The sequence below is a fragment of the Lissotriton helveticus genome, chromosome 11 (assembly GCF_964261635.1).
Source record: "Lissotriton helveticus chromosome 11, aLisHel1.1, whole genome shotgun sequence".
Taxonomy (NCBI): domain Eukaryota; kingdom Metazoa; phylum Chordata; class Amphibia; order Caudata; family Salamandridae; genus Lissotriton; species Lissotriton helveticus.
The window spans coordinates 533,911,698-533,926,771 of record NC_136072.1 but is presented as its reverse complement, the minus strand read 5'-3'; the positions used below and the strand labels follow the sequence as shown (position 1 = coordinate 533,926,771).

The following is a 15,074-nucleotide window of genomic DNA, read 5'->3' as shown; positions in this document are numbered from 1 at the left end:
CTGGGAGACGATTCCGATCGGGATGTCAGAGTATGTAGCAGAGTAATCCTGTAGTTTTAGTTAATTGCCCCCAAAACATCCAAAAAGGAATGAAACGGTACTCTCCGTGCACAATTGGTATAAATAATGGCACAGTGCCTTATTTGAACTTTTGGGAAGTGAACATGTCATTAAGAGTATGGCAAAGAGTACTCCGTTAGTGCCTCCAGTACTCATAAATGCTTTCTGCGAATTGGCCCCTCGAGTATAAAAAGATAGAGATGATTGTAGGAGAGTAGGGTCTGCTTCCTATGGTCACCCCCACGTTTTGCTTTTGCTTTACTGGTTTTCGACTTAGAAGTGGCTGTGGGCCTGCTAATCAGACCCACAGCCCAGATGCACTCTCTCTAGATTCACACCATGTACTCTAGGTACATTCACAATTGGGAACTGGCTCACCTTATCAGCCCCTGTAGAAGTGTACCCTAGGTACTCAGGGCATAGGTGTAACCAAGGCCTACCAGGGGCTGCAGCGTGTATTATGCCACCCCTGGCTGGCCACTCAAACTGACTGATCACTCAGCTGGGGCAAGGTTGTGTAATCACCCCTTGCTTAGGTATAGTATTCCTATATCTACCCTTAAAAATAGACACACAGTAACCTATAAGTCACTCCTATGGCAGGCCTTAACAATCCTGGAGGCAGAGTGCTTGGTTATGTGTGAGATGGTGCTCTAGCATGAGCTGAGCCTGTCTGCAGCTTGCGGAACCATGTCCTTATAGCTGTTCTATGATATCGCATTACCATATACTCTTAAGTGCATTATAATCCTTGCGGTTGTATGCCAACTTTGGTTTGGCTTTATCTAAACATGTCGTGTAAGGTGTCATACGCTTTGGAATACTACCCCCTCGCCAATTCTGGCGACGGGGGTAGCATTCCACCCTTCTAGAGGGAGAAGATATGTTGTTGCTGACTATCCCGGTTAAAGTTAACCAGAGCCCCAGCGTCACAAAATGGACGCTGCTGCCACAGACACAAGTCTGACCTCCTGCTGCTGGGAGGTTTGGACAATAGGTTTCCTGCCTGGAGAGGTGCGAGCACCACCCCAGACAGGACTTTGTGTATTGGGACAGGGAGGGCTGAATAGATTGAGACACTAGGTGCTCCATGCATAGTCCAGTTCAAACCGGTACTGGGGCACTCCAGCCCCAGCTCTGGCGCGAAACTGAACAAAGGAAAGGGGGTGTAACCACCCCCTTTCCTGGTCCCACCCATAGGAGGGACCTAGAAAGTAAACCAGCCCCTTTTAGTTGTATAAAGGTAGGAGCTGAACCCCAGGACTTTAGATTAATCCTGGAATCGACTTGAGACGAAACTCTGGACCCTTCGACATTCACCTGAGCTGAAGACTGAAGAATCTCCCTTGTGGCCAAGGAGTGACCACCCTGGGCAACCAGGCACCATCCAGCAACTCGACGGCTTGCTTTGTCCCCGTTCCCACCGGAACCCAAGCACAGAGCCTGACAAAACCTCGACTCCCGGACCTCTCTGACCCTACTGCACGACTCCAGCACAGCTGGGCCCCGTGGAAGGCTTCGGAACCCGTGGACCCAGGCAACTTGGAAAGTCTTCAACTTGCTAACAGCGCGGCTCCTGAGGCATCCTCGAAGCTGTGCCCTGGGGACTGAGACACCGAGCTCCACCTGCACCGAAGACAAGCCCTCCACACTCCACGAGATCTGCGTGGGGCCCTTCTGCTTGTGTTCTGCTCGACGCGTTGTCCCGGTTGCTGGCCAGTTGGCTAGTAGCCCTGTGACGACGATCCTTTTGAAAATCCATCGCTGGTCTGGTTTCTCCAGACTGGCCCTTGCTTCCCTGAAGAGGTGAAGTACCTCAGACCCTCCTGGTCTGCACCAGAAGCCTTTTGTGTATCCTGCGTGGGTTGCCTTTGCTTAGGCTTGTTGGGTCCGATCTTGAAGTCGACCACTCCATCTGCGAGAACCTTCGTGGGACAGCTCCTCTCCAGCACCTGGTCGTCCTCGACACCACCTGATCCGTGTGGCTGCAAAGACAAGCTTCATGACAGCACCTGATTGCTCCTCGACGACGTCTGGTTCCTTCCTGGTTCCACCCGGTCACTGGCTAGTGACCTAGACTCTGTCCCCTCTGCTTTCGGGTCTTCTTCAACTCCGACCCACCCTTGGATTCACCCGGACATCTTCCTCCTGGTCGCCTGCAGCATCTTCCTTCAAGGCTTCATAGGAAACAACGAGAAAACCCGACACACTTTGACACCTATGCACCCGTAGCCCGTGGGTGAGGTAATGCGAGTACTTCGGTGCTCCAGTAGGGATTGACTATCTTAGTGTCTAGTTTTGTTAGTTGTGTAATCCTAGTTAGACCGGAAGTATCCTAAATCTTCAATTACTTACCTTTTAAATTCCTATTGACTCTCGCGTGAGTGTACTGACACTGCACGCACCGCCTGTGGGCCTCCTACTCCTAACCTAAGGGTCAGATAGTGTAGCCCCAGCGATTCCCTAGGCCTGCTCCTTTCGCAAATCGTGGTCCTTATACCACTTACTTAGTATATGATTTTCCGCGCCCCTATAGCCTAACTGTATATTGTGCTATTTAAAGTATTTTCTAAGTGTAACTTGTTATGTGCTTATGCCTCTGACCTCATAAAGATTTCAGAGGAGTGTGTTAGTGAATAAATACATATATATTTTATATATATCCTGTGTGGTGCTCTTTCATCTGGTATTCAAGGGGTTACATATGGTAAAACAGCTGGCTTTACACGCCCTCAAGAGTCTTTTAGCCTAAGACTGTTCTGTCCACACTACCTCTAGGATAGCTGGTCTATAAGGTTGACTTTACAACCATCACCATAAGGGTTGTTTGGACTGGTGCAAGGAGTTCACTAGAATAGTGAACATCATACACCAGGCCAACTTCTCACAATGATTAGCAGGGGGTGAAGGTGCAAGGAAGGAATCCAAAAAGAAAGTCTGGGTGATTGAAGGTGGACGGGGTGGGGGGCGTTGGGGGGTTGCTGCATGATGTCTCCCGCAACAGATTGATTGTGGGGGCAGGAGCAAGATTCCCCGCAGATTGTCACCCGTCCGCAGCATCGCTTACCTTGTCCCCGGCGCCCCCGCTGTGCAGCAGCAGCTCGGGCTGGTGGCGGGGCGCGGGCTGCCCTCGGGGGCTCCTCGGCCGCCACACCCCAGGAGGAGGGCGAGCGCGGGACAGAGGAGGGCTGCGGGAAGGAAGGGGGAGGCGAGAGCGAAACGTTGGTGGGCTGCGGGAAGGGGGGAGGCGAGAGCGGGACGTTGGTGAGCTGCAGGCAGAGGGAAGGGGGGAGGAGAGCGTGTGTGGAGAGGAGGAACAGTCTGTTTGCGCTGCCTGCACGCGCCAGTCGGCCCTCTGATTGGTTAATAAGGAACACCAATCAGAGAGCTGACTTGCGCGTGCAGGCAGCGTGATGAGGGGCGTGCTCTCAACCAATGACGTCAGGGAGAGAAAGAACAGCTAAAATACACCCCTCTATCCCAAAAAGACGGGGCTTGAACAGAGTGATGCCCCTCTCCTCCAATGGCTGGCCTCCGTTTAGGAAGCCAGCCAATGGAGAAGAGGGGCGGGTTCAAGCCCCACTCTAGGAAAAACATAAAATCTCGGCTACGCGACACGCGCCAGGCCGAGACCTAAAAAGCACACACTTCACAGCTCAACAGATAAAACCTTACCAATAACACTCAAAAACAATAAATCTGTGTCATAGGAAAGTGTAAAGTGATTCCATTAATTAACCAATACCGGCATCGTAGCTCCCTTTCCATTTGCAGATTGACCTTAGGGGCACATTTACATTTCTTTCAGATAAGCTGACACACTGGCAAGAAGACTTGCTTGGCTGTCTGTCTCTCCCTCGGTTTCACAGCACAGAAACTCGCCGCCTTACACTGCAGGTGAAGCATTGAGCTCTCGGAATTAACAGTCCCGTACGGTTATCTTTTCCCGAAAAATAGGGGAACTGTTTTCCTTGAATTAAAAAAAGTATGAGCACGTCGTGCCCCTCCGTTTCCGCGCACTGGTCCAAAACCTCCCTTGATCGTCAAGCTCTCGCAACTCAAAAGATGGTGTCTGTCCCGACGCCTACAATGCCCCTCACCTTGGAGTGGCTGAGAAGCTACCAGACGCGGCCCTGCGACCTCAACATGAGGCATGCCTCTACTTTCCCCATTACACCTCGTCTGACAGCTACTCTCGTTATTCTCTGGAGGAAGAGTCTGAATTGACCGTCCCCCTAACCTACAAATCTAGAAACACCGGCCCGCAGGCAAATTAACGATTACTTCCGGTTCAGCACAAGAGTGTCTTCCTTGGAGCATCTGGGCGGTTTCTTCCGGGGCGGGTGGGCCGTCAGGTTTTATGACCAATCGCCTTATTGATGTGTCAGTTACAGGCGCTCAGACCCGGCTAGTACCGCCTTATTTCCCGTCAATCAGAATAATCGAGCGTTCCTATTGCTTCTCCCTCCCTTCACTTATTGAAGTCGGTTGGAGAGGAGTCCTTCAGAGACAGAAGTCGGTCGGAGTCGAAGGCAAAGCAGAGGTAATTGGATTTTTTTTTTATCCTCTAGGAATTATCAGGAGAGACCATCAATCATCCGTGAAGCTCAACGCAGGATTTGGAACATTTACATTTAATAATGCTTTTTGTCGCCCGTTGGCCGACATTCTGGTTGTCCGTCTCTGCATGTGTTGTGACCTTTTTAGGTGCAGTGCATTTGCGGCCATGTGAATCTCTAACTGCCCCTGAAGGGCACCTTGACGTTGTCTAGTGTCGTCTATTTATACCCCTTCCCTCCCAAGGCCGCAGCCTCGACCCTTTTCCGTTGTTCGTGCCTTGTTTGTAATTGGCGGAGATTTTGGTATATGTTAATTCCTTGAAGAAAAATCAGATCTGTTTCATCACCGCAGCCAGTGGGTTATTTGTGAATGCAATTGAGTTATTGACTTCATGTGGTCATTGTGAATACATAAAGACTTTGAAAAACACAGACTTCATCTTCCGCACTTGTGAGATATTGTAACGTTTAATGCCCCGGCTCAGCAGGCACAGCCAGTATTTACTAGTTCTGACTAATGACATCCAATAGCATGGGAGCAACTATAGACCCGAACTTCGGGGGTGGTGGGGGCGCTAACACTCCCAGCCAGAGCTGGCACTGGTCGCACACGGCGCAGCAGTCTTTTTTTGGTGCCCCTCCCCCATTTCATCCTTGTCCATGAATTCCCTCACCAACCCTCATCTAACACCTTTCTGGCAAACATTTCATTTTTCTGTAGCGCTACTCCTAGTTTACTCACACTCAGTTCTGTGATCTGCATGGTACACGTTCTTTGAGGTAGGCATACTAACCCTCTCCACTGTGTGGGTGACAGGAGTGCCCATGTGAGTGCACGGTGAGCGATGTGACAGTATGAGAGTAGGGTAAGAGGAGTGCCTGCAGGGTGAGTGAGGAGACCATATGAATGTGGGTGCGGATGAATGCATGGTTAGTGATGGACTTGTTTAAGTGAGATTGCAGATTGGGCAGTGAGGGGGACAGGTGAGTGAAGTGTCACATGAGTGCAGGGTGAGTAGTGTGCTTATGTGACTGCAGGGTGAGGTACAGGATGAACAGCGCAAGTGCAGAGTGATTACTGTGAGTGCAGGGTGAGCGGGTGACTGGTGTGAGTGCCTAGTGATCAGCGTGAGTGCATTGTGATTCCTATGAGTGCCGGCTGAGCGTGAAAGTGAAGGGCGAGAAGGAGGAGTGAGTTATCTGAATGCAGGGTGCATTCCCAGGCACTTGAAGTAACTCAACATGTTATTGACGGCGGCGTAAGGTTTCAGATATAAGTTAAACTATTGCTATTATGGCATTAATCAGGGATTGAGCGGGGAGGAAATAAATAATGTGTTGTTGCTGCAACAATCTTCCAGTCTTCTGATTAGGGCTGCCAGCTCATTATTTTGGTGTCCCATATGGTAAAAAATAAGCAGTCACCTAAAGCCGTATTTTCAGCACTTACCTGTGCATACTTTGAACAGGAGATATATATATATTGCTGCAACACACTCGTTATTTAACTAAAGTAGACGGCACTCCAAGTTGTTTCTCCAAAAGTGATTTTATTGGCAGACCCCCTGCCCCCTCGACAGACGCGTTTCACCAATTTGGCTTCCTCAGTGTCAATCAGTGCATTTGTAAGAGGCACCATTTTATTACCGCCCTTCTCCCAACATAGAAAGAGGACTAGCCATTTTGAATATATATATATTCACTTTTAATTCTGTTCTAGGGCTGTCTGAATGATCCATGACTGATAATTAAAGGGAAGAAAAATAGAAAAGTCACATTACAAATAAATACACACTTTTTTTTAATTATAACCATTCAGTGTCAAGACAAGATCTTTGCAGGCTCTTTAAACAACACAGGGCTGGTATTTTTCTTTTGGCATTCCTACTTTATATTCCTATTTATGAAATACATTCTCACACTGCAGCAGTAAATGTAAAATACAAATGTAAGGAAAAGGCAGAGTGGGGGCCCAAGGGGTACTGGAACCAGAAAAAAACCTAAGCCTCAGTAACCAATTTACAAAGGTATGTAAATATGCAAATGGTCCTTGACGGCCTGTGAAAAACTCGGGCATGCCGGAGATAAGACTCCAGACACTGCTCAGCCGAGTCCACAGAAGCTCAAGCTGCAGCAGCCCAGGCTGAGACACACAACGGGATGGGGGTTAAGAGGGGGGCTGGCTGAAGCCCTTTTAGCCCGATGGGCTTTGCGCGCTTGTCCAACAGCAAGAGTTAAAGTATGCACACAACATGTCCACGGTCTGTGTTGAAGGTTTTAATGAGCCAGTGTAACATTGGTTCCTCACGTAGGCCTTTATGCTGCCATAATTGTGCTCACATCATCTCTAAGGGGTGACCAGAGAGGGAAAGGAGTGGCAAATAGAATAGGAATTAGTGTGCAAGAGGAAGAATGACGAAATAGCTTTTTGAATGGAATGATCTTCCACAGAACGAACGCATGCACCTTTTGGATGTTGGCGGGTTGGTCGTGAAGAAGTGAGCGGGTATTGTTGGAAGGAGAGGAAATGGGATTGAATGGAGAAAGGTTGATCTGAAATTTAGAGGGAGGTGCTCCTAACAGAACTATGCTCCTTGGCATGATCTAGATATTGGATGAGAGGCCCGTTAAAGAAGCCCTGCTATCTCTCACTTCCAGTCTGTATTTAAAACTTGCACGTTATCTCTCCCAAACAATACGTTTATCCACCTACAGTATTAACCCATTGCTGATTCGCTTCTTTGGAGTGGTGACGAGCACAGTAGAGAAAGGGAGACGCAGAGAAGGAAAGAGAAGACTGGGAACGTCTAATGACATGTGTCTGACTTGCATCTTGTAGAATGCTTCAAAATCCTGTCGGCAGCAGAAAAGAGAAGAAGGGGGATAGAAGAGCAGTAGATACTCCAAAGCCCAGACCACATATTGCCCATCCTGGCCAATACCAAAGCACATATTGCCTCCTCATCCACTACATCCTAGACTTCTTTTTGCCCATGCTCTTCAAAAGCACAACTTAATGGAGGCCATCCGTAACCAAAACCCAGATTTCCCACAGATCATCTTCCACCTAAGTCCGGATCTCAGGTCTTCGTCACCCAATGCCTAGACTTCATGTTTCTTAGCCAAAGCCAAGACTACTTGCAGCATACTGTGAGCTAAGGCCTAGAACACATGTGGCCTGTCCAAGCCTAACACTTAGAACTCGTGCGTCTCATTCTCAGTCAAAGCCTAGCTCTCATCACCCTAATCGTTGCCAGTACCGAGACCAAATGCTGCCCATGCTTGACCATACCTCACACCTTTTTATGGTCAAAGCCAGACATCATGACACCCATCTTCATGTTATTCTCTGACCTCACTTGGTTCATCTTCAGGTAGAGCCAGACCACTTATGACGTATTGCCAGTGAAAACCCAGTCTCCTCATGCACTCCCAAACCACAGTAGTTCAGCACTGATCTCATACTGCCTATCCTCCACAAAATCACGTTGATAAAAGCCAAACTTCATGCAGACTGCTCATCCTGCATCAAACCACTTCTGCCAAGCCAAGACTACATACTGTCTGGCAACCCAGTCACATAAGCTTCAACTAAGACTTAAAGAGACCCATCAGCAGTCAGAGACCCAAACCATTTGCTTTTCATCCTTATTAAACCGCATAAGTAACGACCTAACGTTATATCACACATCCTTTATTGAATCACATCAGCACTTCTGATCGTCTTCCACCTAAACACATCTTTGTAGCTCATTGTTCGTCTGCCTCACCATATGAGTCAAAGATCAGACCTTATACGAATGCTTTATATTTCTTCAAATCGCTGTAGCCTGATCCCAGACTATGCATTAACATGTCGTCACCACATATTTATTCCCTTATCTTCATGCAATTCCGTATAAGTCATTACGGAACAAAATTCTGTAGCTGAGGGTGGAATCAACCCGGGTTGGAGAATATCGGGGTTAATAACCAAAGTAGACAAGTGTCATGGCCAATGCCCCTGTAAGTGGGGTAGGAAATATTCAGTGAGCCTCCTATAGATGGATTGTGTACTCTTCCTTGTGGAAAAAAAATAATCTCTGACCTGTATTCAGAAAAGTACAAGATACAGTCAGGAGAAATGGGCTTAAAATTGGTGTGATCTTAGATACCAGGATTTAGCCATAGCCACCGGTCAATATCTGCGAAAAATTATAACATACGGTTAGGCTTTCTTCCTCTTAGTGTTTTAAGATAAAGGTCAGCTTGCCTTTAGGCTGGAAGAATGGTGTTTTGACCTGGCAAGCAATGTCTCACAAGCAGCTGATTATTTTTTATTACCTTTTTATTAAATGTATATGTGCGGGACTGTTTTGAAGACCTAACAGTCTTGTTTGCATCAAGAGGATGATCTGGCAAGGCCTAGCGCGCAAAGGAATTTCGACATGTTAACAAGATTGATTAAGAGAACCCATGTGATTGTGATAAGCTGCTATGCACACTGCACTCTACAATGTTGTACCTGAGCAAAATGAGCTGCAAGTTGATGGTTAATTCGGCATCTTTTGTCTTTTTAATGAGTTCTTAATATATGTGGGACTTTGGGTTGTCTTTTAGCGTCAGTAATTTTAAGTGTATATACAGCTATTAGCTGAAGTCATGTGGTGGTTAAATTGATCTAAATGTGTACTGCTCACTATTAATTTTATGACATTCTGAATTGTTTACTTATGAAGTGGGTAATTTGCGATATTTCTGTAAGAATATATTTCTTAGAAATAAAGTATTTTTAATTTGATTTGAATGCTTTATATTTCTTCAATTGCTGTAGCCTGACGCCAGACTATGCATTAACTGAATCTCGTCCCTAGCACTGGACGTTAAGTGGGTGGGACCTTATAATGGCTTCATACTGAATTCCATAGGCATTTTAGGTAAACCAAAGTGTTACAAATGAGGGAAGTGTCAAGTGATGCACAGAGTGCGATAATTCTTATTAAGAGGAACATATAGATCTTTTGAACTGTTATAGCTAAGCATTTAGTCCAATGCTCTGACTGATCATTGGTTCTTTGTTGGGTCTGGGAATTTCTCAGTGTAACAATAGCTTTTGTTTTATTTTCAGAAACAATGGCAGTTCCACCATCATACTCGGACCTTGGGAAATCTGCCAGAGATGTTTTCGTTAAGGGCTATGGTAAGTTTGTGCATTCAAAGAAGTGGCTGATGCAAGAGGTACCAATCAGTGTGCGATCACCCAGAGGTGTGAATGTGAATGGGAACAGACCGCAGGAATAGCATTTTGTAATTCCCTTGGGCTCCACACACAAATCAACAGTGGGCTTCTGTCACCGTGCACATTATCCAAAATAAAAGTCCCCTCATCTATTGAGAACATCTTACTTTGCTGTTCTCATTTAATGCCACTTTAAGATCTGAAGTACTCCTCTCTCAGTAAGAGTGCGTCCTTCTCATCATACCTCAACAATACAACATTGAGAGACATAATATCCTGCTTTGCTCTTGGCCTATTGTCCTGTCCTTTCAGTAATTAATGTAAAGATACAAAGTCTGGTCTGTTAAAACTTGGAGACACAAGACTTTCCTGGTCTATTGAGCGCACCTCTTCTTCTCACTGCCATTCAGCAATCACATGATCTTGAAGCATAAGTCCCTTCTGGTTTGCTGCTAAAATATCCTATTTCCATGTCTCAACATTATGTTACCTAGATACAAATGACCCTCCTTGCCTGTTGATCAAATATCCTACATGCCCATCCTAGCATAATGTAATCGAGAGACACAAGCCATCCTTATCTGTTTAGCATGTATCTTACTTTCCTATACATCCATCACATATATTCTGGACCCAAGGCTCTCAAAGTCTGGAAACCCACATTCTTCTTTTCTGTGCATTCATTGCTTAACCTAAGTGCACCAGGTCATCCTCATCTATTAATCAGTTATCCTACACATCATTCCTTACATAATGTAACCAAGAGGTGCCAGGTCCTCCTGGTCCATTGACTGCATATTCCATTTCCTGTCCCAACATAATATAACTTCGAGACACAAGGCTCTTTTAGTCTGTTGATCACACAAACCACTTTCTTGTCCTAAAGTTGGAAATGTGGTCAAACGAACATTTGGGCCTGTTGAATACCTATCATTCCCTGCTATCTTTCCACAGACTGACCCAGAGACGACATACACTCCTGGTTTAATGAGCACTGTGAAAAAACAGGCCCTTTTTCAGACCCCCCCCCCCTTTGACCATAGTTAGATTACTAGATGCAGGGTTTCAACTCTGACGGTGCACTGTAGCCTGTTAACCAGATCCCAGTGCTCTTTCCCCAAAACTGATATGTGCGAAATGGTAACCCCCAGCTGACAAGGACTTTACCCCCGCCCCACCCCTTATAAGTCCCTTGTATTTGGTACCAGTGGTACCCAGGTCATGTGTGGTAAAGGGATCCTCAGGGCTTGCAGCACTGATGCTGCCTCCCCGAGTGACCCAAATTGTTATACCTAGCAATTTCCGGCTGGTTGGGACACATCAAAGCCAGGCAGAATCCACTGTCCTTAATAGCCTGTGCTCACCCTTGGTTAGCTTGGCACAGAGCAGTCAGGCTTATCCTCAAAGTGTAAAGTATTGGCACAACCCCCACCCTCCCAACACATTGTGTACACTACAAAATGACTCCATACCATATGTATAAAACACTGTTTTTTTAATTATACACACATTGACATCAAAACAGCATACACATTGAATATATACTTTAGAGTCATATGCAATTGTTGAACTCTTCCATTAGCAGCAGACAAGCATGAACATACATGTACTAGACATGGGTATTCATTTATCCCGTTATCCCCGCAGCCTCGAAGAGCAACATAACCCCATGTGCGCACTTCCCCAAGGTGTTCACGTTCCAAGCAATCCCTCCCACATCAAAAGCGCTATAAACATATGTATGCAGGCTGTTCAGAGTTATTCCACTTTACAGCTAACACATTAGTATAAAACACTACATTCCCAATATCTCATACACTGTACAGTTGTAATGATCAAGAAATCATAGGTTGTGACTACTCCTCATGACCGATCCCACTCAGCCACTCAAACCCCACCAGCCAACGATACACGTTGCACCCACTGGCAACACTTTGATTAGATTTTCACGACCACCTAAAGTGGAAGGAAACCATTACATGTTCTCGTCCATTCAGATTAGGTCCATAGGCACACAGTGGCACCTTCACAAGTACAGGATCACTACTCCTCCATACCCTCCTCGTCCTGAAGCCAAAAGAATGTGACACCTGTAGCTGGTTCGCTTACAATTTGGAGAGTTGTTCCCCCTCGGGTCGAGGTGTGAGCTGCAGTTGCTCCAGTCAGTCAGCCGTGGGTGCACACAAGGCACAATGAGACCCCTCCCGTCCTATCATGGTATTCTCAACAACAGTGTACCTGTGGTGTGGATCTGGGGAGAGGGAGCCGACAACCTCAGTCTGTGGCTGCTATGTCAGGCACTGTGATCCTCCCGATCTGGAGTTCGGAGATAGTCTGCCAGCTCGGGTCCCGCAGACTCTACAAACTTCCCCAAACACCCCTCGGACACCGGACTCTACAGAGTGCGAGCTAGTACAGGTTTTCAATTGTAAGCTCGGGTCTCTTGAACTCGGCAAACGTACCCACATTTGTCAAACTCCTCATGTTACAGCACCCCCTGGTGGGCCGCTAACCAATACAAACACACTCCTCAGCACAGTGTGATTACTACATGCATCAGGATGATCTTAGTCCTAACGGACGATCACACCCGTTTCCGCCACACCCTGTGCGGTCCTTATGAGCTTGTGGAAATGGAGAGATCCTTTCTGTCCCTGGGATCTCATGGACAAGTCAAGTTTAAATTTGTATAGCGCACTACTCACCCAGAGGGTCTCAAGGCGCTTGAGGGAGGGGGGGAACTTTACTTGTCGAATAACCAAGTTTTTAGTTGTTTTCTGAAGGAGAGGTGGTTCTGTGTAAGGCGGAGGTGGGTGGGGAGAGAATTCCAGGGGCCAGCCAACCGACCCTTGGCAAGTGCTTAGGGACCCGGGCCACGACACTTGGGAATTAGCTGCAGGCCACCAACATCCATGCAAAATCCACCAAGTGATAGTACCCTTCCTAAAGCACGACAAGCCCTGGCCACTACAGATCTGTGGATAATTCAGTTGCAGTCACTCCTAACCCAATAGCTCCCCTTGTCGAAGTCCCAGTGTTGAACCTGCATTGTGTAGTTCGAATCCCCAAAGCGCCAGCAACTCCTAATGGCAGAGTCCCAGTAATTAGACCCACAATGGCCTTTGAAGATGAGATCTGTTCAAAAGGCCACCTTTGAAATGCCTGGGCCCTCTCTAAATTTTGCCCTGTCTGCCATCCTATCCCAGAAGGCTTGATCAATATCCTTAGGCTGGCCAAGAACCTGCCCCTTGGAATACAGGTGTCAATTCCACCACATCTTATCCGTCCCAGGAAGGACCCTCAGAGTTAGAGTTCTGCAGTTTCCCTTGAGCCCATAGTTTATGGCTTTCTTATCAGGAATTCACAGATTTAGCTGTCTCCCTTGCCCCCCCCCCCACCCCACCAGATGTGGATTGGAGACAGGCTGACAGACCCATGAGCACAGAAATGCCCACTTTCCCAAAGTAGTATTTCCACAGTAGTAATGTCAAATCCACTCTCACCACAGGAGGGGATTTGCCATTAATATCTCATCGATCTCAAACACTATACAGCCACTCTTCTGCACTTAGGAAACACAGCTCAGTAGCCTTTCCACCGATTCCTCAGGTCAATCCAATGCTAGAAGCAGGCCCTACCATACCCGACACACCATCTGGTGCCATTCCCTACCAGTGCATGTAACACACATGCCCTTACTCTTCCTGACATTGCACCCTGCCCCCAGGGAGTACTACGATGTAGCGAGAGACATGCAGAACCTTGACAAGTAGCTTTTGAAAAGCTAAGCAGAGTAACAGTAACCTGCACACAGGCCCTGTCATGGCAAACCTGTGGCACATTTGAAGGTCTCCGTGCTGCAGGCTAAAGGAGGAGCCTTTTAGTTACATGCCCTAGGTATATGACTTTCAGCTAACTCCAATCCGCCAATCATGTATACACTAATCACCAGTATGTATATGACCAGCACAGCATCACTGAATGGCAGTGTCCAAAGCGCTCAAAGTCCTAAGGCTAGCACATAGTTCAGTAGAAAACCCTGAGGGACAAAAGCAAAAAGTCGCGGGAAAGCACCCTAGAAAGGGCCATTTCCAGCATAAATAAACTACAGACAGAAGGCCTACCAATGCTGCCTGCAGGAGCAGAGCAAACTGCTCGAACTCGACTTGGTCCTCACCATGTGCGGCAAAGTCAATGCACTATCTTCGATATATGCCAGTCGCCCCTAATGGAGACCTCCTAAAGCCCAGGAGGCATTATAATGAAGGTGTGCACATGTAGGTGCACGCTTATATGTCCCTATAGTGCCCTTCGCCTTTAAAGGACACTATAAGTGAAATACTGTCCATGGGGTAACAGGGGCTGGCACCGAGGCAAACCTGGGGTTGACTGCCCCATTATGATACCGCCTAACTGTATAATGTTTGGTATCAAACAGCATGCCTTCTCACCACTGACATAACCAGGAGCGATGTGGCGTGCACCCAGGTGGCTACCTTAGAGGTTGCACACCTGGTTGCCCCAGATTTCCTGTGCTTTGGCTGACAGCTCACGATTGCTGCTGCCAAGACAGGTTTCTGACCTTCTGCTAGGCAGTGTGAACACTTCCAGGAGTCCGGAACAAAGGCCTGGGCAGGAAGGAGATCACACCGCTTCCCTCCCAGGCTGTCTAGTAAAGTGGCATATGAAGGCAGTAAGCTTCAAAGGGTGCACCGCCTCTGATATGCATCCAGACTCTCTTCCAGAGGCGTAAAGATTCCTTCACCTGCACTAGGCAAATTACACCCTGGCAGATGGAAACATTTGGTAATCAAGGAGGGTACACGCCCAGAAGGCTAGCCACACCTCTAGGTTGAGGTGCCTGGTTTGTACACCTAAGGAAGACTTCTACCATTTTTAAAAGTGGTAGAAACAGTGCATTCTGGGTAGAAAAAGTGGCCTACACCTCCATATGTGGGCATCTCAGGGGCGGATTAGCTGCAGGGACTAGTAGCCCATTGGCTACTTACTCCCACAACCCTAACTCCAGGATTTAAGGGACACCCCTGACACCAGAACCTCTGTTCTGATCCAACTTGCATAAAAGAGGACAAACAAACCCGCGTCTGCATCACCAGGACTCGCACAAAGCAAAACAGGGATACTCTGCAGCTGTGGCAACACTCTTCGAACTGCCTGAACGGGACTCGTCCTAGGTTAAAGGTGAAGTACCCCTGTGAGAGCCAGAGGCAACCTCA

The 15,074-nt window shown here is 47.4% G+C and overlaps 1 protein-coding gene across 1 annotated transcript in view; it reads left to right on the top strand.

Moving 5' to 3' along the window:
• Positions 1–4,420: 4,420 nt before the first annotated feature.
• VDAC3 (voltage dependent anion channel 3) overlaps positions 4,421–15,074 on the top strand; it is a 50,788-nt gene continuing 40,134 nt past the window's right edge. Inside the window, exons 1-2 of the mRNA XM_078666223.1 lie at positions 4,421–4,603; positions 9,727–9,798. Of these exons, the coding sequence (XP_078522349.1) occupies positions 9,732–9,798 (67 nt within the window). The 5' untranslated portion in view covers positions 4,421–4,603; positions 9,727–9,731. The remainder of the gene's footprint in view (positions 4,604–9,726; positions 9,799–15,074) is intronic.